This window comes from Lampetra fluviatilis, chromosome 4, assembly GCF_964198595.1.
Source record: "Lampetra fluviatilis chromosome 4, kcLamFluv1.1, whole genome shotgun sequence".
In the NCBI taxonomy this organism is placed as follows: Eukaryota; Metazoa; Chordata; class Hyperoartia; order Petromyzontiformes; family Petromyzontidae; genus Lampetra; species Lampetra fluviatilis.
Window position 1 is genome coordinate 21,895,723 of NC_136278.1, and position 25,217 is coordinate 21,920,939.

Sequence of the window (25,217 nt, forward strand, 5' to 3'; positions counted from 1 at the left end):
GTGTGCGCGTGTGGGGTGCGTGAGTGCCGTGGGTCTCCGTGTCAGCCCAGACTGCCTCCGCCCCCGTCTGTGTGCGCGTGTTTGTAGGAGGGGAGTGCGTGCGTGCGTGCGAAGCTCATAGCAGCAGCGGTGGCGACGGAGGTAGCTACCCGTTCAGAGTGTTGTCGTTGTTATTGTTGTTGTTCCTGTTTTTGTTGTTGTTGTTGTTCCAAAGCTCACTTGGATAGACATACTTTGCTGGCCTTTATGGAGCGGTGCGAGAGATCTTTTAAGGCTGTGATGAAACTGGGTTCTTTGTGAGTGTGGTCCGTCCGTCCGTCTATACGTGCGTGTGTGTGCGTATACACTTGCACACACACACTTGTGTGTGTGCGTATACACTCGCACGCACGCACACGTACCCACGTGTACACTTGCACACGCACGCACGTGTGTGCGTTGTTTCTTTCCTGGCACGCGCTGTGCCCATCCATCGATGGAGTGCCACGTGAAAAAGACCAAAGACACGACGACTGGTGAGTTTCAAAGCACACACACACACCACATCACATCCCACGCTCGCAATCTGTCACAATGCCGTGTGTGTATACTCACAACGGGGGAGACAAAGGCGGTCGAGCGTGATGCTGGCCACCAAACCAACCTCATGTACCCCGCTGGTCTTCACATGTGCAATGCTCGCTCACAGCACTTGCCCCGAAAGTATGTCAATAAGACTACATATGATAGGGGGGAGGGGGGCGAATGATTAATCTTTGTGTTCAAGCCACGTTGTTGGCACACTAAGACAAGCAGCAGCGGCTGGACCTTCTTTGCTGCTGGAGGCGTTCGCCGATGTCGACGGAGGTTGTTTTTGTGTGTGTTTCTGTCCCGGATCTCGTCTGGTTCGCGATGTTGATGATTCACATCGCGACCGTGTGTTCGTGCCGTGTAAGGGGGCCCCGTGGCGTGACAGGGATGCGAATGTAATGGATGATGAGCGCGTGTGTGTGTACGCTGCTTTTTTTGTTTGTTTATTATGATGGCCGCATCATCAAAGGCAGAGAGATCATCCCCCTCCGTTGTAGCCTTCAGACTGTTGGGGCGAGTGTTGTTAGCGGGCAGCACCTATGAAGGCCGGCCACGACCCGGCCGCCTTTGTCTTCCCCGGTGGCGGAAGTTTACACGCCGCGCCAGGTACTCAGTTCAGGCTGAGTCGATCTAGGGGAGGTCCAGGACCGGTTCAGATAATATCATCGCCACTGGTGTTGGCCGTGAGCGTGAATCGAACTCGGGGAAGCGCAGTGCGCAGAACCGCTACGCTACCGCTCCCCCGCTTTTGATGGGCACGGCATCAAAGGCAAAGATCCCCCGTGTAGCCTCAACGGACTGCCGGGGCAAGTGCTGTTACCGAGCACCTACGATGGTCGCAAGCATCTCACACACAACGCACACGGAGCGTTCCACTTACACAGGGCCCTCTGTGTACATGCCACAGTCATTTGTGAATCCGACCCCTGGATTAAAACCTCTTCACCTCCGTCTGAAGGTTATCGGTTATGGGGGGGGGGGGGTTGTTTGACCATACTTCACCACACTGGTCAGTGTGGCGTGATGAAGTGGGGTGGAAAGTATAGAGGGAGGGCCAACGCCGGTTCAAATACTCGCCACTCACGCATGTCAGACGGAGGCAGTGTAGAGAACTCAGGTCGTAAGGTTCATAGTGCAGTGCGCTAACCACTGCGCCACCGCTCCCCACAACATTGCCTTTATTGCATGACTGTGTTTTATTAAGATTATGAATGACGATTAACCTAGTCTAACCTATATACGGTCTTAAAGTGAGTTGTAAACTCCACGTCACATTATTATATCAGGCATCACATGGAGGCAATGCAAATCATGAAGCGCTTAGAAGCACCGGGTGGAAATTCCACATTGCTATGGCAGGGGGCAAGTATTTCCACAAGACAACTGCCGTTATCTGACAGCCCTGCTTGTATTGACTGTTCGACCGAGTTGTACACTGTAACGTACACAGTATTACTGTACGTATACAGTACCAGTAGCCGGAAGCAGACTTTGCCCGTTTTCTATCGGCTTTAGCGTCACACTTCACGGGAGGCGAATTACTCGGTCCACTGATCATGGGGTTCTTCATTGCAAGGCCCGCGGGCCACTGACGGCCCCCTGGTGGCCTTTAGTGGGGCCCTCAACAATAAACAAAATGTGAAAACAACCCCCATCATCATCATCGTGCTGCTGTCAAACCCCCCATGGTTTTAAATGTGTGGCGGCCCCTCACACCGATGATGTCTTATCGGCGAAAATGCCTCCCCCCCCCGAATATGAGTTAAGAGCACTGGTCTACAGAATCACCTGGAACCCATAGACTCACCTGGTCTACAGTGAAGATGAGTGAAGAACACTGGTCTACAGACTCACCTGGGGCCCATAGACTCACCTGGTCTACAGTGAAGATGAGTGAAGAGCACTGGTCTACAGACTCACCTGGGGCCCAGAGACTCACCTGGTCTACAGTGAAGATGAATGAAGAACACTGGTCTACAGACTCACCTGGGGCCCATAGACTCACCTGGTCTACAGTGAAGATGAGTGGAGAACACTGGTCTACAGTGAAGATGAGTGAAGAACACTGCTCTACAGACTCACCTGGGGCCCATAGACTCACCTGGTCTACAGTGAAGATGAGTGAAGAACACTGGTGTACAGACTAACCTGGGGCCCATAGACTCACCTGGTCTACAGTAAAGATGAGTGAAGAGCACTGGTCTACAGACTCACCTGGGGCCCATAGACTCACCTGGTCTACAGTGAAGATGAGTGAAGAACACTGGTCTACAGACTCACCTGGGGCCCATAGACTCACCTGGTCTACAGTGAAGATGAGTGGAGAACACTGGTCTACAGTGAAGATGAGTGAAGAACACTGCTCTACAGACTCACCTGGGGCCCATAGACTCACCTGGTCTACAGTGAAGATGAGTGAAGAACACTGGTGTACAGAATAACCTGGGGCCCATAGACTCACCTGGTCTACAGTGAAGATGAGTGAAGAGCACTGGTCTACAGACTCACCTGGGGCCCATAGACTCACCTGGTCTACAGTGAAGATGAGTGAAGAACACTGGTCTACAGACTCACCTGGGGCCCATAGACTCACCTGGTCTACAGTGAAGATGTAAGAACACTGGTCTGTCTATACGATGTTGCAAGTCTTTATCGCCAGACTGAAAGCAATGGAGAACCGTGTAGGCTTGACCCAGCTGCTCTCCGAGTGAAAACGAAGCAACAAGCCCAAATTGAACCATCGTTGATTTTCAGATTTCCCCCAGTTATGTCCACACGGCGCTCGGAATCTGGCCAACTGAGTTCGATTCCTGGCCAAGGCTAAAATCAGCGGTGAGTGATACCTGAACCGGTCATGCCACCCACCGCGTATAAAAAGTGGACTTATAAATCATGACCGTCACCGTCATGCATACGCCTTTGGCGACATTTGTGCCAAGTTTCAGCTTTATAGCCCTTCAAGAACCATAATTGGAATTGCCATTAGTCGGTCGCGGTCGTCTGTGATGGACGTGCCATGCTAAGTCAATCGAGCTTCTTGTTGTTGTTGAGATCGGGATAATGAAACCCATTGCATTGCCCATCATAGAGGTGTTTTCGTGTGGTTAGTTCGCATACATCTATAAATGTGTCGTTAAAACCCGCCACCACCCGACACAGCCAACTAGTAAGGGTTGTCACGTAAACAGAACGTGGCCAATTCGTCACGAGCACAGCACACCGGCGTGTTGGAGAGCCATTGCATTGCGTTAACACATCACGATGGCGGGTGACCGTCGGACACCACGGGATATTGACTCACGTTAATTGGCTCAGAGGGCTCATTCGTTCGCGTGACCTGCATGAATGTCGCGGGTTCATGTCTCGTCTCTCCTTCAACACAGAAACGGCTCAAAAGGGGGAAATTGGCCATACATCCGAAGCAGCACCACCTCCTGAGATCACGCCTTGAGATTCAGCGATGGAAGCTTTCCTGCATGGGTTAACACAAAAAGCATCGCTTTTCTGTATCACAATCGCACATTTGCGGTGTTGATGGTACGTGTTTAAAGCAATGCATATGAGGCCTGTCCATGATAAATCACTTCGTTGCGCCGTGCAACCCAAACTATTGACCATATAGTCTTATGCGAACCCAGAGACATGAGTTCGACTCCCCCCCCCCAACAACAAGTGATATTTGAACCAATCCTGAGCCCCCCTCCTAGGTCAACTCGGCCTAAAATGAGTACGTGGAGCGGTGTGTAGACACCACCACTGGCAAGCCAAAGGCGGCTGGACGTAGTCCTGGCCACCCACCCCCTCGTGTGCCATGCTGGCCGACTAGGTGCTTGCTATCAGTGCTTGCCCTCAACACTCTGCTAAGGCTACACTGGGGGTCTTTGCGCATGATTGAACGCTTGAATGATGTGCGTTCGTTTGAGCACATCTGTGTGGCACAGTGGGGAGCACCTGGTGGTGCATCTGCCAGTCAACTCTATCACTTAAGCCATAGCACCTGGGCCTGTCCTGTGAACGCCTGCTCGCAGCCAGCTTCTCACACTTGGCTGAAAGTGCACCTAGCCTGGTACGAGCCCTGCGGTGACGTCACCGCCACTTCGTGTGCGAATAGCGGCTGCTGTTTTTACACCTTTGTTCGTGCACGTGTCTGTTGTTGTTGTGTGTGTATGTCAGTGTGTGAGCGAGAGCGTGCGTGTACGTGTGCGTGCGTGTGTATAGAAGTATTAATGTGTTATTCAGTTGAGTGTACGTGTGTGTTTATATACGTGTGCAAGTCTTTATTTATTGTGCTGAATGTGCATGTGTGTGTGCATGTGTGTGTGTGTGCGGTAGTGTGTATGTGTTTGAGAGTGGATGGTGTGAGGGTGTGTGTGTGTGTGTATATATTGTGTGTGTGTGATTGTGCATGTGTGTCTTTCACGGGCAGAGTGCTACGCGAGGCGTTTGTGTGCACACGTGTGTGTGCGTGTGTTGGCTGAGTGCGTGTGTGAGGCTGTGTGCGTGTGTGAGGCTGTGTGTGTGTGTTGGCTGAGTGTGTGTGTGTGAGGCTGAGTGTGTGAGGCTGTGTGTGTGTGTGTGAGGCCGAGTGTGTGTGTGTGTGTGAGGCTGAGTGTGTGTGTGTGAGGCTGTGTGTGTGTGTGTGAGGCTGTGTGTGTGTGTGAGGCTGAGTGAGTGTGTGAGGCTGTGTGCGTGTGTGAGGCTGTGTGTGTTGGCTGAGTGTGTGTGTGTGAGGCTGAGTGTGTGAGGCTGTGTGTGTGTGTGTGAGGCCGAGTGTGTGTGTGTGTGAGGCTGAGTGTGTGTGTGTGTGAGGCCGAGTGTGTGTGTGAGGCTGAGTGTGTGTGTGTGTGAGGCTGTGTGTGTGTGTGAGGCTGAGTGAGTGTGTGAGGCTGTGTGTGTGTGTTGGCTGAGTGTGTGTGTGTGAGGCTGAGTGTGTGAGGCTGTGTGTGTGTGTGAGGCCGAGTGTGTGTGTGTGAGGCTGAGTGTGTGTGTGTGAGGCCGAGTGTGTGTGTGAGGCTGAGTGTGTGTGTGAGGCTGAGTGAGTGTGTGAGGCTGTGTGCGTGTGTGAGGCTGTGTGTGTGTGTTGGCTGAGTGTGTGTGTGTGAGGCTGAGTGTGTGAGGCTGTGTGTGTGTGTGAGGCCGAGTGTGTGTGTGTGTGATGCTGAGTGTGTGTGTGAGGCCGAGTGTGTGTGTGAGGCTGAGTGTGTGTGTGTGTGAGGCTGTGTGTGTGTGTGTGAGGCTGAGTGAGTGTGTGAGGCTGTGTGTGTGAGGCCGAGTGTGTGTGTGTGAGGCTGAGTGTGTGTGCATGTGTTGGCTGAGTGCGTGTGTATGAGGCTGTGTGTGTGTGTGTGCGTGAGGCTGTGTGTGTGTGAGGCCGAGTGTGTGTGTGTGAGGCTGAGTGTGTGTGTGTGAGGATGTGTATGTGTGTGAGGCTGAGTGTGTGTGTGTGAGGCTGTGTGTGTGTGTGTGAGGCTGTGTGTGTGTGTGTGAGGCTGAGTGAGTGTGTGAGGCTGTGTGTGTGTGTGTGAGGCCGAGTGTGTGTGTGTGCGGCTGAGTGTGTGTGCGTGTGTTGGCTGAGTGCGTGTGTATGAGGCTGTGTGTGTGTGTGCGTGAGGATGTGTGTGAGGCCGAGTGTGTGTGTGTGAGGCTGAGTGTGTGTGAGGATGTGTATGTGTGTGAGGCTGAGTGTGTGTGTTTGTGGCTGTGTGTGTGTGAGGCTATGTGTGTGTGAGGCTGAGTGTGTGTGTGTGAGGCTGAGTGTGTGTGAGGCTGAGTGTGTGTGTGTGAGGCTGTGTGTTTGTGAGGCTGAGTGAGTGTGTGAGGCTGAGTGAGTGTGTGAGGCTGTGTGTGTGTGTGTGAGGCCGAGTGTGTGTGTGTGAGGCTGAGTGTGTGTGCGTGTGTTGGCTGAGTGCGTGTGTATGAGGCTGTGTGTGTGTGTGCGTGAGGCTGTGTGTGTGTGAGGCCGAGTGTGTGTGTGTGAGGCTGAGTGTGTGTGTGAGGATGTGTATGTGTGTGAGGCTGAGTGTGTGTGTGTGTGGCTGTGTGTGTGTGAGGCTGTGTGTGTGTGAGGCTGAGTGTGTGTGTGTGTGAGGCTGAGTGTGTGTGAGGCTGAGTGTGTGTGTGTGAGGCTGTGTGTGTGTGAGGCTGTGTGTGTGTGTGTGAGGCTGAGTGTGTGTGTGTGAGGCTGTGTGTTTGTGAGGCTGAGTGAGTGTGTGAGGCTGAGTGTGTTGTGTGAGGCTGTGTGTGTGTGAGGCTGTGTGTGTGTGTGAGGCTGAGTGTGTGTGTGTGAGGCTGTGTGTGTGTGTGAGGCTGAGTGTGTGTGCGAGGCTAAGTGTGTGTGTGTGAGGCTGAGTGAGTGTGTGAGGCTGAGTGAGTGTGTGAGGCTGAGTGTGTGAGGCTGTGTGTGTGTGTGATGCTGTGTGTGTGAGGCTGAGTGTGTGTGTGAGGCTGAGTGAGTGTGTGAGGCTGAGTGAGTGTGTGAGGCTGAGTGTGTGTGCGAGGCTAAGTGTGTATGAGTGAGGCTGAGTGAGTGTGTGAGGCTGAGTGTGTGTGTGTGAGGCTGAGTGAGTGTGTGAGGCTGAGTGAGTGTGTGAGGCTGAGTGAGTGTGTGAGGCTGAGTGTGTGAGGCTGAGTGTATGAGTGAGGCTGAGTGTGTGTGTGTGAGGCTGAGTGAGTGTGTGAGGCTGAGTGAGTGAGTGAGGCTGAGTGAGTGTGTGAGGCTGAGTGTGTGAGGCTGAGTGTATGAGTGAGGCTGTGTGTGTATGAGTGAGGCTGAGTGTGTGTGTGTGAGGCTGAGTGAGTGTGTGTGCGAGGCTAAGTGTATATGAGTGAGGCTGAGTGAGTGTGTGATGCTGAGTGTGTGTGCGAGGCTAAGTGTGTGTGAGTGAGGCTGAGTGTGTGTGTGTTAGGCTGAGTGAGTGTGTGTGCGAGGCTAAGTGTGTATGAGTGAGGCTGAGTGTGTGTGTGATGCTGAGTGTGTGTGCGAGGCTAAGTGTGTGTGAGTGAGGCTGAGTGTGTGTGTGTGAGGCTGAGTGTGTGTGTGAGGCTGAGTGAGTGTGTGAGGCTGAGTGAGTGTGTGAGGCTGAGTGTGTGAGGCTGAGTGAGTGTGTGAGGCTGAGTGAGTGTGTGAGGCTGAGTGTGTGTGCGAGGCTAAGTGTGTATGAGTGAGGCTGAGTGAGTGTGTGAGGCTGAGTGTGTGAGGCTGAGTGAGTGTGTGAGGCTGAGTGTGTGTGTGAGGCTGAGTGAGTGTGTGAGGCTGAGTGAGTGTGTGAGGCTGAGTGAGTGTGTGAGGCTGAGTGTGTGTGCGAGGCTAAGTGTGTATGAGTGAGGCTGAGTGTGTGTGTGAGGCTGAGTGAGTGTGTGAGGCTGAGTGAGTGTATGAGTGAGGCTGAGTGTGTGTGCGAGGCTAAGTGTGTATGAGTGAGGCTGAGTGTGTGTGTGTGAGGCTGAGTGAGTGTGTGTGCGAGGCTAAGTGTGTATGAGTGAGGCTGAGTGTGTGTGAGGCTGAGTGTGTGTGCGAGGCTAAGTGTGTATGAGTGAGGCTGAGTGTATGAGTGAGGCTGTGTGTGTATGAGTGAGGCTGAGTGTGTGTGTGTGAGGCTGAGTGAGTGTGTGTGCGAGGCTAAGTGTGTATGAGTGATGCTGAGTGTGTGTGTGAGGCTGAGTGTGTGTGTGAGGCTGAGTGAGTGTGTGTGAGGCTGAGTGTGTGTGTGAGGCTGAGTGAGTGTGTGAGGCTGAGTGAGTGTATGAGTGAGGCTGAGTGTGTGTGCGAGGCTAAGTGTGTGTGAGTGAGGCTGAGTGTGTGTGTGAGGCTGTGTGTGTGTATGAGTGAGGCTGAGTGAGTGTGTGTGCGAGGCTAAGTGTGTATGAGTGAGGCTGAGTGTGTGTGAGGCTGAGTGTGTGTGCGAGGCTAAGTGTGTATGAGTGAGGCTGAGTGTGTGTGTGTGAGGCTGAGTGAGTGTGTGTGCGAGGCTAAGTGTGTGTGAGTGAGGCTGAGTGTGTGTGTGTGAGGCTGAGTGAGTGTGTGAGGCTGAGTGTGTGTGCGAGGCTAAGTGTGTATGAGTGAGGCTGAGTGAGTGTGTGAGGCTGAGTGTGTGTGTGTGAGGCTGAGTGAGTGTGTGAGGCTGAGTGAGTGTGTGAGGCTGAGTGAGTGTGTGAGGCTGAGTGTGTGTGCGAGGCTGAGTGTGTATGAGTGAGGCTGAGTGTGTATGAGTGAGGCTGAGTGAGTGTGTGTGCGAGGCTAAGTGTGTATGAGTGAGGCTGAGTGTGTGTGAGGCTGAGTGTGTGTGCGAGGCTAAGTGTGTATGAGTGAGGCTGAGTGTATGAGTGAGGCTGTGTGTGTATGAGTGAGGCTGAGTGTATGTGTGTGAGGCTGAGTGAGTGTGTGTGCGAGGCTAAGTGTGTGTGAGTGAGGCTGAGTGTGTGTGTGTGAGGCTGAGTGAGTGTGTGAGGCTGAGTGTGTGTGCGAGGCTAAGTGTGTATGAGTGAGGCTGAGTGAGTGAGTGTGCGAGGCTAAGTGTGTATGAGTGAGGCTGAGTGTGTGTGCGAGGCTGAGTGTGTATGAGTGAGGCTGAGTGAGTGTGTGAGGCTGAGTGTGTATGAGTGAGGCTGAGTGAGTGAGTGTGCGAGGCTAAGTGTGTATGAGTGAGGCTGAGTGTGTGTGCGAGGCTGAGTGTGTATGAGTGAGGCTGAGTGAGTGTGTGAGGCTGAGTGAGTGAGTGTGCGAGGCTAAGTGTGTATGAGTGAGGCTGAGTGTGTGTGTGTGAGGCTGAGTGAGTGTGTGTGCGAGGCTAAGTGTGTGTGAGTGAGGCTGAGTGTGTGTGTGTGAGGCTGAGTGAGTGTGTGAGGCTGAGTGTGTGTGCGAGGCTAAGTGTGTATGAGTGAGGCTGAGTGAGTGAGTGTGCGAGGCTAAGTGTGTATGAGTGAGGCTGAGTGAGCGTGTGAGGCTAAGTGTGTATGAGTGAGGCTGAGTGAGTGAGTGTGCGAGGCTAAGTGTGTATGAGTGAGGCTGAGTGAGTGTGTGAGGCTAAGTGTGTATGAGTGAGGCTGAGTGAGTGAGTGTGCGAGGCTAAGTGTGTATGAGTGAGGCTGAGTGTGTGTGCGAGGCTGAGTGTGTATGAGTGAGGCTGAGTGAGTGTGTGAGGCTGAGTGAGTGAGTGTGCGAGGCTAAGTGTGTATGAGTGAGGCTGAGTGTGTGTGCGAGGCTAAGTGTGTATGAGTGAGGCTGAGTGAGTGAGTGTGCGAGGCTAAGTGTGTATGAGTGAGGCTGAGTGAGTGTGTGAGGCTAAGTGTGTATGAGTGAGGCTGAGTGAGTGAGTGTGCGAGGCTAAGTGTGTATGAGTGAGGCTGAGTGAGTGTGTGAGGCTAAGTGTGTATGAGTGAGGCTGAGTGAGTGAGTGTGTGAGGCTAAGTGTGTATGAGTGAGGCTGAGTGAGTGTGTGTGGTAATGGTGTGGGGGTGGGTACGAACCCGGCGACCCGAGTTCTATTTCCGCTCACGGCCAACACCATCAGTGACAATTAATCTGAACCAGTCATGGGCTTCCCCTAGGTCGACTCAGCCTCAAACGGGTACCTGGATGCAGCATGTACACATCGCCACTAGGGAGACAAAGGCGGCCGGGCGTGGTGCTGGCCACCCACTCCCTTCGTGTGCCGTTCCGGCCTTCATAGGTGCTCGCCAAGAACACTTGCCTCAATAGTTTGTGAAGGCTACCCGCTTTGTCTTTGTGTGTGGTAATGGTGTGTGCCTGTGCGTTCTGCGAGGTAAGGCGCTGTGTGTCCCACGTGTTGATTGTGTGCGTGTGTGTTGGGGTGCCGATGTTGTGTCCCCTAAAGTGGACTCAGCCTAAAAGTAGTACCTTTCTAGCTCATAACAAGTACTCATTGCAAGCACATTGCTGGGATTGTGGTTGGTATGATTGCAACATTTTATTTTAATCTTTGCAGCAGTGCGGTTTGCAGAGCGAAAGCATCCACAAGTAAACACATTCACGTGCGCCTGTGTGTGTGTGCTATATATGTATCCACTGCTGGATGAGGAACTCCCCATGCTGTCCGTGTTATGGGAGTATTTGACCATACTTCACCACGCTGGTCATTACGGGTTGGTGAAGGCAGGCAGCATAGCAGTGGGAGCGCAGAGAATGCAGTGCTTTGCAGCAATTGATTTGGCCGTACTGCCCTCTGCTGCCCAACAAGTAGCCTCCAGTGACTATAACAGATAATTATATATAATGTATGCACGGTGGTCGCCCATCCAAGGACTTTCCTGGCCCAAGCCCTGCTTAGCCTCCGAGATTTGACCACAGAACCCGCAGGGGCGAGTTCTTATCTCCCTCGGCTGGTTTGCAGGAGGTCGTGGGTTTGATCTCGACCATGACTCCTGTATATGTGGAGTTTCCGTGCTCTCCCCGTGGTCGCGTGGATTTTTCTCCGGGTTCTTTTGTTTTTCCCTCCACAATTTAGAAGCAACGTGCGTTTAGAGTATTTGTCTGCTCAAGAATCCCCACGTGGTGAGCCACTTTGTTGAGCTATCATTTGTGGCCAGGTCGTTTCTGAAAACCAGCCATGCAGCTCAGTGAGCCTCAACTGGTAAATTAAAAATAGTTTTCGTTTTTTTAGTTGAGACGCATTCCGGATGATTTTCTCATAGGCCATCAACACGTACAGCCCCACTGCACACTAAATGTCTCAAAAGTTGGACCCTGCTGAAAAGAGACTTTTGAGACTCAGGTTTCATGGATGGATAATCATACCAATAATAATGTAATGCCCTTTGTCAATCCACCATTCGATAAAGGGCCCCCTACATCGCGTTGATTATATGGGGGTTGTTTGACCATTGGACCGGTTCAAAAGTCACTTGCCACAGATGTTACGCGTGGGAGGGAATTGAACCCAGGGTGCTTGGCCTCATAGAGCCAGTGCGTTAACGGCTGCGCCAACACTCTTACAAATGCCATACGGTGCTGTGGTGATAAATGACACGCGCGTTATAATGCAATGTGAACACGTTTTTAATTCACGCGTAAAAAAATATTGGTCTTGTCCGATAGCATGCCAACGATTTTCTGTTGTCGCTTGAACCAAATGGTGAAATTCAAAGCAGTTAACTTTTATTTCACGTAGCTTTCCAAATCGCGGGGGATTATTTAATCCTTTAAACAGTTTGCTGTGAGCGTTGTCATGCAGAAAAGCAAATCCCCACCACCACTTAAGTGACTTTATTTATTTGGAGATAACGACGATGTTGCTGATTGATGTCTTCAGTCGTTATCTCTGTACATCTCCGTGTCTGTGATCACGTTTGCCTGCCTCCAAACATCGCGTGATTTTACTGCTACCGTTGTAACGTGCTCACGATGACCACCGCGACGTTTCCACACATCATAATTGTGAGCAGCGTGTTAGAGAGGAAAATTTTCTTGAGATCATGTAGTTGTGAATTATGTAGTTGTGGATTATGTAGTTGAAGATTTGTGCAGTTGTGAGATAATTTAGATGTAGATTATGTAGTTAAATTATCTAGTTGTGAGATTATGTATTGTAGATTATGTAGTTGAAGATTTGTGCAGTTGTGAGATAATTTAGTTGTAGATTATGTAGTTCAATTAAAAAGTTGTGAGACTATGTAGTTGTAGATTGTGTAGTTGTGAGATGATGTTGTAGTGAGATTGTGTAGTTGTGAGATTATGTAGTAGTGAGATTAGGCAGTTGTAGAGGACACGCTGATATTTTGACCCATTTTAACGTAACCAACACATCACGTATTCATCACAAACACGATGGCGCTATCTCTGAATGATCCACTCACCCCACCCATTCAAGTGTCTGGATTACAAGAATATGATTACACAATACCTGGCCGTGCTGTTTGTTATTTTTATTATTGGCGGCGCCGCTGCAAAGGAACCCTCCTCGGGTGACGGTTGTCGTAAATGGCGATTGCCATCGTGCCCATGCTTACACGGACCAGAAAGCGTGAAATTAAATGATGTATGGCCTCCAGTTTTGGTTTTATAAACCAGTTCCACGTTGAATTTCGGTGGCCGTGCGCGTCACCGTCCGCTCGTGGTGTGCCTGTGCCGACTTCGCTTGGACAGCGGCCCACGTTGCCTCGGCCCAAAAGCGAGCAGCACTTAGGGTGCGTGGTAGGGCTGAACGATTAATCGATTTCAAATCGAAATCGCAATTTAAAACAATGCGATGAGCAGATCGCAAAGGCTGCGATTTTTCGCGATTTGAAAAGTCCTATTACTTTCTTTTTGGAATTGTTTCATCTTTTATTATTATAACTTTACTTATTTAACTTAACAGTTGTTCTATGTTTGATTGTTTCATAAAGACACGTTTGAAGAAATTCATATATTTTAAAGTTCTCATCCTTGCATTAGAATATATAGAGCAGTTCCTGCTTTGATGGCATCGTGTGGTAATGCTCCATCACGTGTTTTAAATATATGACACAGTGAATATTGAACCGAAGCTTGACTTTAAAAAATGTAATCGCAAATCACATCGCAATATCTGTCAGAAATATCACAATTAGATATTTTCCCCAAATCATTCATCCCTAGCGCGTGGGCGATGCACGTGGGTGCGCGGGCGACAGAGGTGAAGGAGTGAGCGACGTCACCCAAGCCGCATTGTCCACTCGGCCTTAATGGGCGCTGACCAACGGCACTGACCGGTCTAAGTGCTGTTCTTTGCTATAACGCATGGCCTATTGTACTGTATATGGGGACGTGTGTGTGGGTGTGCGTGCGTGCCACTTACGCCATCACGTTCTATCGTGTGGGGGGAGTGGTGGTGTAGCTGCGCTACGAACCCGCCCACCCTGGTTCGATTCCTGCTTATGGCCACCACCAGTAACGATTATCTGAACCGGTCCTGGGCCTCCCCTAGGTCGACTCATCCTCAAATGAGTACCTGGTGCGGTGTGTTAACATCGCCACTCGGGAGACAAAGGTGGCCGGACGTGGTGCTGGCCACCCACCCCCTGGTATGCCGGGCCAGCCGTCATAGGTGCTCGCTAACAGTGCTTGCCCCAGCAGTCAGTTAAGGCTATATGGGAGATCTTTGTCACTTGTATTGTGTGGGGAGCGGTGGTGCAGTGGTTGGCGCACGGTGCCCTGGTGAGCTTGGGTTCGATTCCCGGCCATGGCAAATATCAGTGGGGAGGAATGTAAAAATTTGTCTGGGCCCTCCCCTAAGCAGACTCGGCATTAAATACGTACCTGTTAAGGTGCGTAATCCTCAGCACTAGAAGACAAAGGCTGTGGTGCTGGTCACACACAACCTTTGTGCACTGCACCCGCCCTAACAGGAATCTAAAGCCAGTACAGTTCTGAGCAGGGGGGCACGACCGGTGCGAGGAAAGCGGCAGGGGAGTGGATATTCGTCGTCTGTGCGCGCAGCATTGTGCAAGGTTGTGTTTATTGCGCGTGCTTACTCATCGCGCGCGCGTGTGTGTTCCACCCACGTGGATCTGCGTGCGTGCAAGCAGGCCCCCCCACGGTGACCGCCAGCCCTGGGGAAGGAGCCACTTACGCCATCACGTGCGGGGAATGGAACGCGCGGCTCATCTGGTGCAAGTTCGTGTGTCCCGGCATCAACGTGAAATGCGTTCAGGCGAGTACGCGTGTGCGTGCGCTCGTGCGTGCGTGCGCGGTGCAACGGTGACGCAATGGCCCATGCGCTGCCTTTGCAATCCCGGCCACCTGGGTCTGATTCCTGGCCATGGATTTAGGAGTGTGTGTGTCTGTTGCTCGAGTGAATATGTGTGTATGTATTCAACCGGTGTGGATATGTTGTGGGGAGTGGTCGTGTAGCGGTTAGCGTGCTGCGCTACTAACCCGGTGGACCTGAGTTCGGTCATGGGCCTCCCCTAGGTCGACTCTGCCTCAAATGAGTACCCAGTGCGGTGTGTAAACATCGTCACTGGGGAGACAAAGGTGGCCAGACGTGGTGCTGCCCACTCGACCCCACCAAGCGTTGATAGGCTATCGCTAACAGCACTTACCCCGACGGCATACAAGAGAAGGGGATATCTATCCTTGTGTGTGCCTGTGTAGGCATATATGGTTGGGAAATTAGTGACATGGTAGAACTACCAATCAGCTGCGTTCAATTCCTAGCTCCTCACCTGTTTTGCCGGTGAAACTTGTTATCTAAACCTGGCGTTTGGGTCTCCCCCAAAGTTGATGCAGCCTTGAAGTAAGCACACGGCACACGGCACAGCGTTGTCAACAGCGGACGTGCGGAGACAAAAGGTGGCGGTTCCGGTGGGCAGCGGGACTGGGTGTGCGTCACAGCAGTGCTCCGACAATGCAATTGCATTCATGCGTTTTGCCAGGTACAACCCACTGAGCTACGGCGCACTTTTCCAGAAGCAACATGGCCACAAATGATATCTCCAACGAAATCGCTCATCACGTGGAAATGTATCGCGGCCAAATGCTCTAAACGGATGTTTATAAATGTGGAGGGAAAAACTGGAGGACCCAGAGAAGAATCCGCACAACCAAGTGGAGAACATGCAAACTCCAAATATACAGGCATCGCCAGGGTTTAGGGCTCAAACTCACGACCTCCTGCATACCAAGCGAGGGTGTTAACATCTCGCTACTGCCCCAATTCATACGTCTGGAAGGCGAACCCTCTGTGTGTTTGTCTCTGTGAACGAGCGTCAATGTACGCTTGTGGAAGAGGAAGGAGCGCCGGATGGTGCTGGGCTGGAGAAACCCATTGAAGTGACTGCAAGAGTCATTGTGTCGTGGGTTGTCACCTGTCCTGCTTGTTTCCCAGGCTCGTCCCACTTGTTGAAGTTGCCGTGCAGGGAAGTCTGTAAGCCTTACCGGGATTTTTTTGCATCAGTTGCATAATAATAATGATACGACACTCAAGACCAGACAGTGCATTTATATGTAGTTTTCTCCTCTTTCGGAATTGTGAGATATTCTTTTTCTCATTATATGTCCTGGATTTATTTAGCTCAGAGGTAGCAGCAGCCCTACACCTGAATCTCAAAGCAGGAGAATTCTAAGCAACGGATATTTTCTGGTGCACGGAGAGTGGCAGGAATTTGGAAAAAAAAATACCATCGCCATTGTTGCTGTATTATTGCAGTATTCCCTCGTTATTCACGAGGGATATGTCCCTGAGATGCTCATCATTTGTAATGAATTACCTTAAATAAATACATGAATAAATAATGCATCTCATCACTTTCTCTCTTATCACTTTATCTCATCACTTTCTTCTCGCATGTCTTGATCTGCATTACTTTCTCGCATCCCATTCTCTCTCATCACTTTATCTCGACACATTCTACTGCGTTTCTCTCTTTCTCTCTCGGTGCAGTCGTCGTGCAGAGTTCCAGATGCGATCCGCAGATAGGCCAAAATCGCGAATAGCAAGTTCGTGGATAACGAGGGAATACGGCACTCCGCGTGTTTACCTTGGAAAACCTCGGTGAGTCGCAGGCCTCTTTTCCAGGAGGGCCCTGCGCAGAATTTGCAGTAGGGGGGGGGGGGAGAGGGTGGTGATGTTGCCGTGCGTAACCCCATTTGAGTAATCCGTACGAATATTTTCAACAATACCACATGTCCTTCTGGAAGTGGGATACGTAAAAAATATACTTATATTTTTTAAATATGCTTATATTTTTTACGCGGAGAGACGACTTTTCCACTTTTCGAAGGAGACGCATCTGCTGGACTCTTTTGTCAACCTCATCACAGCATCGCCAGGCCGATGGGCACATCTCCTTCACCAAAGGGAAATTAAAGACAAGTCCCGGTAGTGTGATTGTGGCCACGCAACTCAAGCTACTGACCATGTAGTCAACCCATAGAGATACACAGAGAGACGGTGAGACACGTGAAGATGCATTAAAGACAAGTGAGAGTGCGATTGTGCCCTTGCCACCCAAACTATAGTAAAACCACCGCAGTCGGCGCTTCTTGAAATGGAGGAGGAGTAGAAAAACTCCACAAACTTTTTCCTGAAGTCCTCTCGTCGGTGTTTGGCAGACCTCGGACCTTCAATGCCTTCTTGCACAAAAAATGGAACTCACGACCCGAATTAGAATGTTGTGCTATGTAGACACGATCCAGCGGAAGCTCTTAATTGACATGAGTGGCTAAATTTTAATAAAATGTGAACACTGAGTTAGGTAGCACTCATCCTGCGATGATTCGACATCCGTATGGATTATAGCATTTTCTCAGTTCAACCTCCTGATGCCCGAGTTAAGCATACATCAGCCCCTTGGCTGACACGGCAAACTTGAGCGCATATCTTAGAGTTACATTTCCTAGTCCGTATAAGAATAAGGCGATTCGCTGGATAATAAAACCTATCACACTTAAGCATGGGTTCCGTCATTCGTAAACAATGCGTGGAACAAGAGCATGAACAATCTTCATCTGTTCACACGTGTGCATATGGTCTGTTGTATGTATTACAGTGTGTGCGTGTGTGTGTGGTGGGGTAGCTCACGGCCAACACCAGTGACGATTATCTGAACCGGTCCTGGGCCTCCCCTAGGTCGACTCAGCCTCAAATGAGTACCTGGTGCGGTGTGTAAACATCGCCACTTGGGAGACAAAGGCGGCCGGGCGTGGTACCGGCCACCCTCCCCCTCGTGTGCCGTGCCAGCCTTCAAATGTGCTCACTAACAGCACTTGCTCAAATAGTCTGTTCAGGCTATATGGGGAATCTTTGTCTCTGTGGTGTGCGAGGTGACTAATCATATATCGATTCATGGATTTACCAATTAAAACAGGTAATCGAATAATTAGCAATGCATGCAAATGATGTGTAAGTTGGTATGCAAATTCCAAGCTTACGGTACATTTTGCAGCAAATGAAACTGTGCACGTAAGACAATGAGGCAGGAAACAATGCTAATGAAACAATGCAAATGAAACAATGCAAATGAAACAATGCAAATGAAACAATACAAATGAAACAATGCAAATGAAACAATACAAATGAAACAATGCAAATGAAACAATGCAAATGAAACAATACAAATGAAACAATGCAAATGAAACATTACAAATGAAACAATGCAAATGAAACCATGCAAATGAAACAATACAAATTAAACAATGCAAATTAAACAATACAAATTAAACAATGCAAATGAAACAATGCAAATGAAACAATGCAAATGATCAATACAAATGAAACAATGGAAATGAAACAATACAAATGAAACAATGCAAATGAAACAATGCAAATGCAACAATGCAAATGAAACAATACAAATGAAACAATACAAATGAGATTTGAAAGAATGAGACGACGAAATATTAAATTATTTAACCTTGACCCGGCTCACTGGGTGGCGGCAATTGGTCAGGTGGGGCCCCAGTGTTTGATTTGTCTCGCACGGCCGCATCTGCGCTATCTTCTATCTATATATAAAAGGGACATTTGTGAATGTGTGTCTGTTCGAAATGTTTAGCGTACTTCCCGACATGCAACAAACTTGAAATTTGCCACGTGGGTACTTTCCAGACTGTACACCATGCAAAAATTATAAAAAATAGACTTTTGTATTTTTTTGGGGGGTGCGCAATAATGGATATATTTTGCACGGCAAGTGAGCGGTGACGTCACATCTGTGATGTCACCCGCATGCGGCAGCGTCACGCAGTGTGCCTGCTGACGTCACGCATCCTCCCCCAACCCTCCGCCGTGTATTAATCCAAGACAAGAATCCAAGTCTCGGGTGAAGCCGGGTAGTAAAGCTCACATCATTACGTAGCCTTCTATTCTTTTACACTGCTGTTGAACACATATTTCACGGTGGTTGTCAAGGGGGCCCCAACTCGTAGCTTTGGTCACCAGGGAGTGGTGGGTGGGGGGGGGCAAGGTACCCCCCCCCCCCCTGTCCCCACGTGCGTTACGCTACTGCCTGAACCAGAATCGTGGTGGTGTTGGGGGGGGGGATTTTGGTCAAGCACGTGATCCCAGTCACCTGCGTTTGCTTCCCAGCCACAAGCAATAATTATAGCCTGCGCCTGGCCCGAGCCTCACCTAGGTTGACTCAGCCTCAAATGAGTACCTGGTGCTGCAATGGGGAACTGAAGACGTCCTGAGCGTGCGTGGTGTCGGCCTCTAAACCACTGTGCCATCCTTAATAGGCGCTCGCTAACGTGCGCGTGCACGCGCTGGTGTTTCTAGAGTACTTGTTGTACAGCATGTCGAGGCCAATACTGCTGCGAAATGCATTGAGAACTGGCTGACCTGGGGCTCCTCCTAGTGGAAATCCCACTCACCCATAGCGCTGCATTCTGAACACCCCAGGGTGCACGCGTGGCTTTGAAAAAGGTCGCCCCTTTTGCACGGTTGGCGCGTTTATGAATAGTGGCTCCGTCAAGCTGCACAGTTCTCGAGTTTGAGGTCGCTGTGCGCTCAGCACGCACGTGCTCAGATCACGGTTGACTAGCGTCATGGCCCAAAGGCTCAAAACGCCAAGTAGCCAGCAACAAACAGCACTATCGAAGGCGCCATCGATGAAGAGCTACTGCAGTACGTTGCTTGGATACAGCAAAGGGAGGGAATTCCAAAGTGAGAGCTGTGAGAGGGAAAAAGCAGAGAGAAAACATATTTTGGCCTGTAGCGTGGCGAGTGGATGAGTCAGTGAGTGTGAGTGGGGAGCGGTAGTGTAGTGGTTAGCGCGCTGCGCTACAAACCCCGCCATTCGGGTTTGATTTCTACGCTCACGGCCAACACCAGGCACGATTATCTGAACTGGTCATGGACCTCACCTAGGTCAACTCAGCCTCAAACGAGTACATGGTGTGCCGTGCCGGACTTCATAGGTTATCGCTAACAGCACTTGCTCCAACAGTCTGTTGAAACAATATGGGGGATCTTTGTATTGAGTGAGTGGGTGAGTCAGTGAGTGTGTGAGTGAGTGTGTGAGTCAGTGTGTGAGTGAGTGTGTGAGTGAGTGTGTGAGTGAGTGTGTGAGTGAGTTTGAGTGAGTGAGTGGGTGAGTGAGTGAGTGTGTGAGTGGATGGATGGTTGAGTGTGTTGCTGTAACCCCCAGTGTGGATGACACGAAACAGTATGCTAGATCGAGTCCTCAATCAGGGTCGAGGAATCAATGAGTCAAGTTTTCATGGGAGCTGTAACCATAACAGCAGGGATAGTCGTGATACATTCCTTGTAAGCATGAGGATAAATGTCTCAATAACTCAGCAGATAATTTCAAAAGCATCTAGAACCAAGTTTTTTTTCTTCTTTTGCACAATTATATAATAACGCTCATACCATTAATCAATTGACATGCCATTCCAGCAGTAATCCCGTGTAATTGTGTGTGCGAGGAATTTAATATGAACATTCCCTGGCGACAGATTCACCTTCTGTGATAGCTCCCCCAGTGCTGTGGCTGTTTAACGCGCGGCATCAGCCGTCGAGTATTGTGCAAGCAGATAAACCCAGGCACAGAATACGCAAACAAATGCCCACAACCGTTTAACTATTCAAACGGCACGCGTGAAAATTTAAATTTTTTACTTTTTATTTTTCGTCATTTGTTTACCTTTTCTATACTTTGCACTCCTATCGGGGTTTTTTTCTTACGCATCGTTTGTGGTTGTAACGTTGCGAGCCGCCCCCTACTGGACATCTGCGATAAAATAGCTTCGCAGCTCATCGGGTTTCTCCAGGACAGCTCAAGATTCAGAATTAGACTTCATTCAACAAAAAACGCCGTGAAAGTTGAGTCGGTGATGGCGGTGGCCAATATTTGTCCGATGGCTCCTGTGTCGTGCACTCACTCGTTTATTCTTTGGGTGGGTTTTGTTTTTGTTGTTGCTAAACGAGTAAAGGAGAAGGCACGCACAAAGTTCGACAAAGTTCCCCCGTATAGCCTTAACAGACTGTAGGGGCAAGTGCTGTTATCGACCACCTATGAAGGCCGGAACGGTACACGAGGGGGTGGGTGGCCAGCACCACGCCCGACCGCCTTTGCCTTCCCAGTGGCGATGTTTGCACACTGCACAAGGTACTCATTTGAGGCTGAGTCGACCTAGGGGAGGCCCGGGACCGGTTTAGATAATCGTCACTGGTGTTGGTCGTGAGTGGGAATCGAACCCGTGTCGCCGGGTTCATAGCGCAGCGCGCTAACCGCTGCACTACCGCACACACGCACACGCACGCACACGCACGCACACGCATGCACACGCACGCACACGCACGCACACGCACGCGTTGGGACGATGTAACGCTTCCCAACTTGCGATCGTCCTCTGAAGGATGAATTAGTCGAGTGGGAGTTGATGCGAAGCTGTCGGTGCAAAGCTTTTTTGCACGTTTTGGCGACTGCAACTCCGTGGTTCCCTTTGGAATCAATGTTTTTTTTCGTCTTCCAAGCTCCCGTGCAACCGTCTCGATATATTTCCTAAACAGATGATTTGGTGGTGATGCTGTGACTGCTGCTTGCGTTGGCAGCGGTCCACAAACACAAGGAACACACGTGTGTCAATTATTCTGCGGCCTTGAAAGGAAAAAAAGACTGGACATCTGTGAAAGCTTCTAGGAAATGGCCCTTCTTATTAGTTCATAAACAGAGAGGTGGAGTTGCAGAATGCACATTAAACCACGGGGTCTGATGAGAATCAAATAAAAAAAAGTCTCCTCATGAACAGTTATTCAATTTGCGTATGAATAGTTACCTGTTACAGTAGCTATTGAGTAACAGACAAAACCTTCAATGGTCACAATTGTATCACGAAATAAACTTAATTTGTATTAAAAGTAAAATTGTAAAGTATTGCTGGCACAGGGCATTATGCGCCAAGTTTCAAACGGGCATGTCTCTATTCGCAACGCAAATGTGTTCCTGAAAGTTTCATTCAAATCGGAATGCCTGTACGGTCCGTTAAGAAACGGACTGAAAACTGATGAATATATGCCTTCACTCTAGTTGGAAAAGCATAAAAATAATAGCTCACACCTAACACAATTTGATGGCCAGTGTGCATTGCATTTTAACAGATGGCGTTTTACTGGTAGGAACCTTCTGGTTACACCAGCCCACAGGGGATTATTGTGTCCGTCCATCCGTCGTGCATCCAAAAATGGGAGGGGTGGGGCTGGGTGGAGAGGGAAGGGTGCGGAGGGGCTGGGTGGGGAGGGTGGGGAGGGGCTGGGTGGGGATGGGAGGGTAAGGAGGGGCTGGGTGGGGAGGGTGGGGAGGGGTGGGGAGGGTGGGGAGGGGCTGGGTGGGGAGGATGGGGAGGGGCTGGGTGGGGAGGGTGGGGAGGGCTGGGTGGGGAGGGTGGGGCTGGGTGGGGGGTAGGAGGGGCTGGTCACCCCGTGGTGCCCTTATAAAACTCAACGTTTAACCTACTCACGCCGGCTTGTGCCCGCCCTCACAGTCGGCCATATTTGCGGAATACACCACGCCGCCGTTGACCCTGGCCATTGACTGAGCAATCCAACGTTCCTACCAGCTCCCTCCGCAGGAATGTGCTCCAATCGTTTATCACCCAATGAGCTGTTCATGCAGGGTAGCAGTGCAGAGGGTTGCCCGTGAATTGCTGTTTATATCAATCGGGTGAGCAGCGTGGTGCAGCCGTAAGGTTCATTCCTCACAGCAAGAAGCCATTGGGTTCGACTCCTGATTTGGGCACCTTTCTGCGCGGAGTTTGTATGTTCTTCCCCTCTTAAACTATCAAACTATAAACTCTTTTTTAATTTAACCAGGTAAAGCCCACTGAGCTATACAGCTCTTTTTCAGAAGTGACCTGGCCACAAATGACAGGCCAACGAAGTGGCTTATCGCGTGGTAATTTATAGCAGCCAAATACTCTGAACGCACGTTGACTTTAAATGTGGAAGGAACAACCGGAGGACCACAATTCATCAACGTCGGGATCGAACCCACGGCCTCCTGTATACCAGGCGAGGTAGTTGACATCTTGAGACCTGCACGGGTCTGCAAATTACTCGATTTGGATTCCACACGGCAGCATCGTTGCCCTCCACTGTAAAAAAAACTTGGCCGGACTCGACTGATAAAAGAGGTTTGAGTCTTCTCTGAGGCAAACAAGCGTAATAAAACGAAAGTAATAATTGCATAAAATGCAATCGTATATGAATGCACTGTGGTGCTGGAACAATTCTGGCATTCGCTTCATCATCATTGCCATAAGCCGTGGTCGATCGACTGCTGGATAAAGGCCTGCCCCGAGCAACTGCTGCTTGGGAAGGCCTCACATCGTGACGTATGACGAGGAACACTCCAATCACGTTGGTTGGGCAGCCTTTGCAACCTCGATTGTGAAATCAATAATCCCTTCGACCCGTATTCTTTCATCTACAGCGTCGGTTGTGGGAGAGTAAGCTTCTGTGTCTGTGTGTATGCATGTTAGGCTGTGTGTATACGTGTGTGTGGAGCCGTAGTGTCGCTGCGCTACGAACCCGGCGACTTGAGTTCGATTCCCGTTCACGGCTAACACCGGTGGTGATTTTTTTAACCGGTCCTGGACCTCGCCTATGTCGACTCAGCCTCAAACGAGTACCTGGGAAGACAAAAGCGGCCGGGCGTGGTGCTGGCCACCCACCCCCTCGTTTGCCGTGCCGGCCTTCATATGTGCGCGCTAACAGCACTTGCCCCTACAGTCTGTTAAGGCTATACGAGGATATTTGCCTCGTGAGAATGTATGTATACGTGTACGTGTGTTTAGCCCACATATGATCAATTTACACATATTACCTCTCGCTAAAATCACACAAACGCAGATTACATCGTGACGGGATTATATCGCAACTTCAATCGCGCCACCCAAGTGTTTGAATCTTCACGTAAATCCATTGTTCAGAGTGGCAATTTATGCACGTTACTCACGCCTCGGCTGCGAGCACACTGCGCTGTGAGCCTGGCGACCGAACATCGCGTCTAGCCAGCACGGTGAGGCGTGGTCACACAACCGCCATGAGCGGCCCACTGTGGAGAGGCCTATTCCAGGCAACGGATTGACAAAGGGCCGTCTTTATATGTCAGTATATATGGCAGTGTATTATACAATATTCTTCTTCTTTAGTGCTGCCTAACGGCGTGTGCGACTTCACGATGATATTGGTCCCGGTCTAGCACGGCGTGTAGAGTTTGTGCTGCTGTTGTTAATTGTAGCCATGTTTTGATGCTACTGAGCCATGTCGTTTTTGGCCGTCCTGGTCGTTTTTTCCCTTCGATTTTTCCTTCCAGGATTTGCTTTAATAGCTGGTATTTGTGGTCGTTTCGGGCAATGTGGCCTATGTAGTAACACTTCCTGCTAATGATGGTCTACAATATTAACAATGATATTACTTTGGGCGAATCACCATGAATCTGCCACAATGCAATGTCGCCAATGGTGTGGGAAGGGTTAGCGCACAGCACAATGAACCCAGTGACCTCAGAATCCCCTTCTACTTCTTCTCGGGGAAGCAGCTTGTAGTTTGATGTCGAGGTTAGCGATGCATTCAACGGCTTCTGGTTGAGAGCAGAGTGAGTGGGGTCGCGACGCCACCGGGAATGGATCCCTCTCTCGGTGGTTACGTGTGGGCGATCGTCCGACTTGGGTCGGGGGGCGGGGGGGGGGGCGGTCACAGTCACAATGAGGGGCCGCTCCCTCTCACGCTCCACTTGTGGAGGAGCGAGTGGCTGCGTCTTCTTCCCGGGCCCTGTCCTCGAGCGGTCGAGGGGTTGTCCCAAGTTTTCCTTGGAAGGTTGGAACCCTGGGGGACTTCAACGCCCCGGGGGGGGGGGGGGGGTCAGTTATCGCCGGATTGCCATCGGTGACGTTTGCAGCCGACCAGGAGTTGCGGCCATCGAGAGGCAGGGCTGACATCGGTGTGTCGTGTTTGAGGTGTATTCCAACAGGGGCTGCGGGAGTTTCAGTTGATTTGCAGTTTTTGCTAACGTCAGCCGGGGCGTGCTATCTGGCCCCATTCCTGCCTCCTAACCCCCCCCCCCCGTGCCCTCTTCACCAAGCCACACTGCCCAGAGTGGTGAAGTACGATCAGACAACTCCTCTCACCGACATGGCCTCAATTAACCCAATATCGGATGGTGGGTTCATTGAGGCCGCTGCACGCTCTATGGAAGGTGGTCACCGCGATCTTAATCACGAGAAACGTACCACTGTAGCAGGTCGTGGAGTACGGGAGTCTGCTGTATGCCATGGGCTCGTTCGATTACCGCCCATGGCTGCTACATTTTCGAAAATATTCGATTCTTGAATCACAGCGCATCCCTAAAAAATAATGGTAATTTGTTTAATCGCTTTGGGGGCGGGGTAGGGACGGGATGGGGGGTAAGGTGGCCAAGTATCCCCAGGCAGGACTCTCCTCCTGAAAAAGAGTCTTGAGGCTCAGTCTTTTAGCTCTCCTTGGGTGAGCACCCGGCTGCCGCTGTGCAATGTGTCACTGTACGGTGCGGCACGAGACTTTTCACTCTCATCGCGATCATGACGATCATCATCAGCGCGACGTTAGTTTTCGGTAACTGTTTCATCACGTTCCGCAATTTTATTGTCGTGCTTCGATGTGAATTTCTGACAAGTCTTTTGACTGCAGTTCACTCAGCGTAACCCCGACATAACGAGTCATCGCCACTTTACAATCTGTACCGCTTGT

General features: G+C 50.5%; 1 protein-coding gene across 3 annotated transcripts in view; it reads left to right on the forward strand.

The window, feature by feature from the left end:
• Positions 1-6: 6 nt before the first annotated feature.
• The window catches only part of LOC144931678 (uncharacterized), a 50,657-nt gene continuing 25,446 nt past the window's right edge, over positions 7-25,217 (forward strand). For all 3 annotated transcript variants that reach the window (XR_013636585.1, XM_078855807.1, XM_078855809.1), the window contains exons 1-2: positions 7-515; positions 14,074-14,198. Coding sequence is in view for 2 of the 3 variants with exons in the window: in XM_078855807.1 (XP_078711933.1) it covers positions 476-515; positions 14,074-14,198 (165 nt within the window). In the remaining variant the exon portion in view is untranslated. The remainder of the gene's footprint in view (positions 516-14,073; positions 14,199-25,217) is intronic.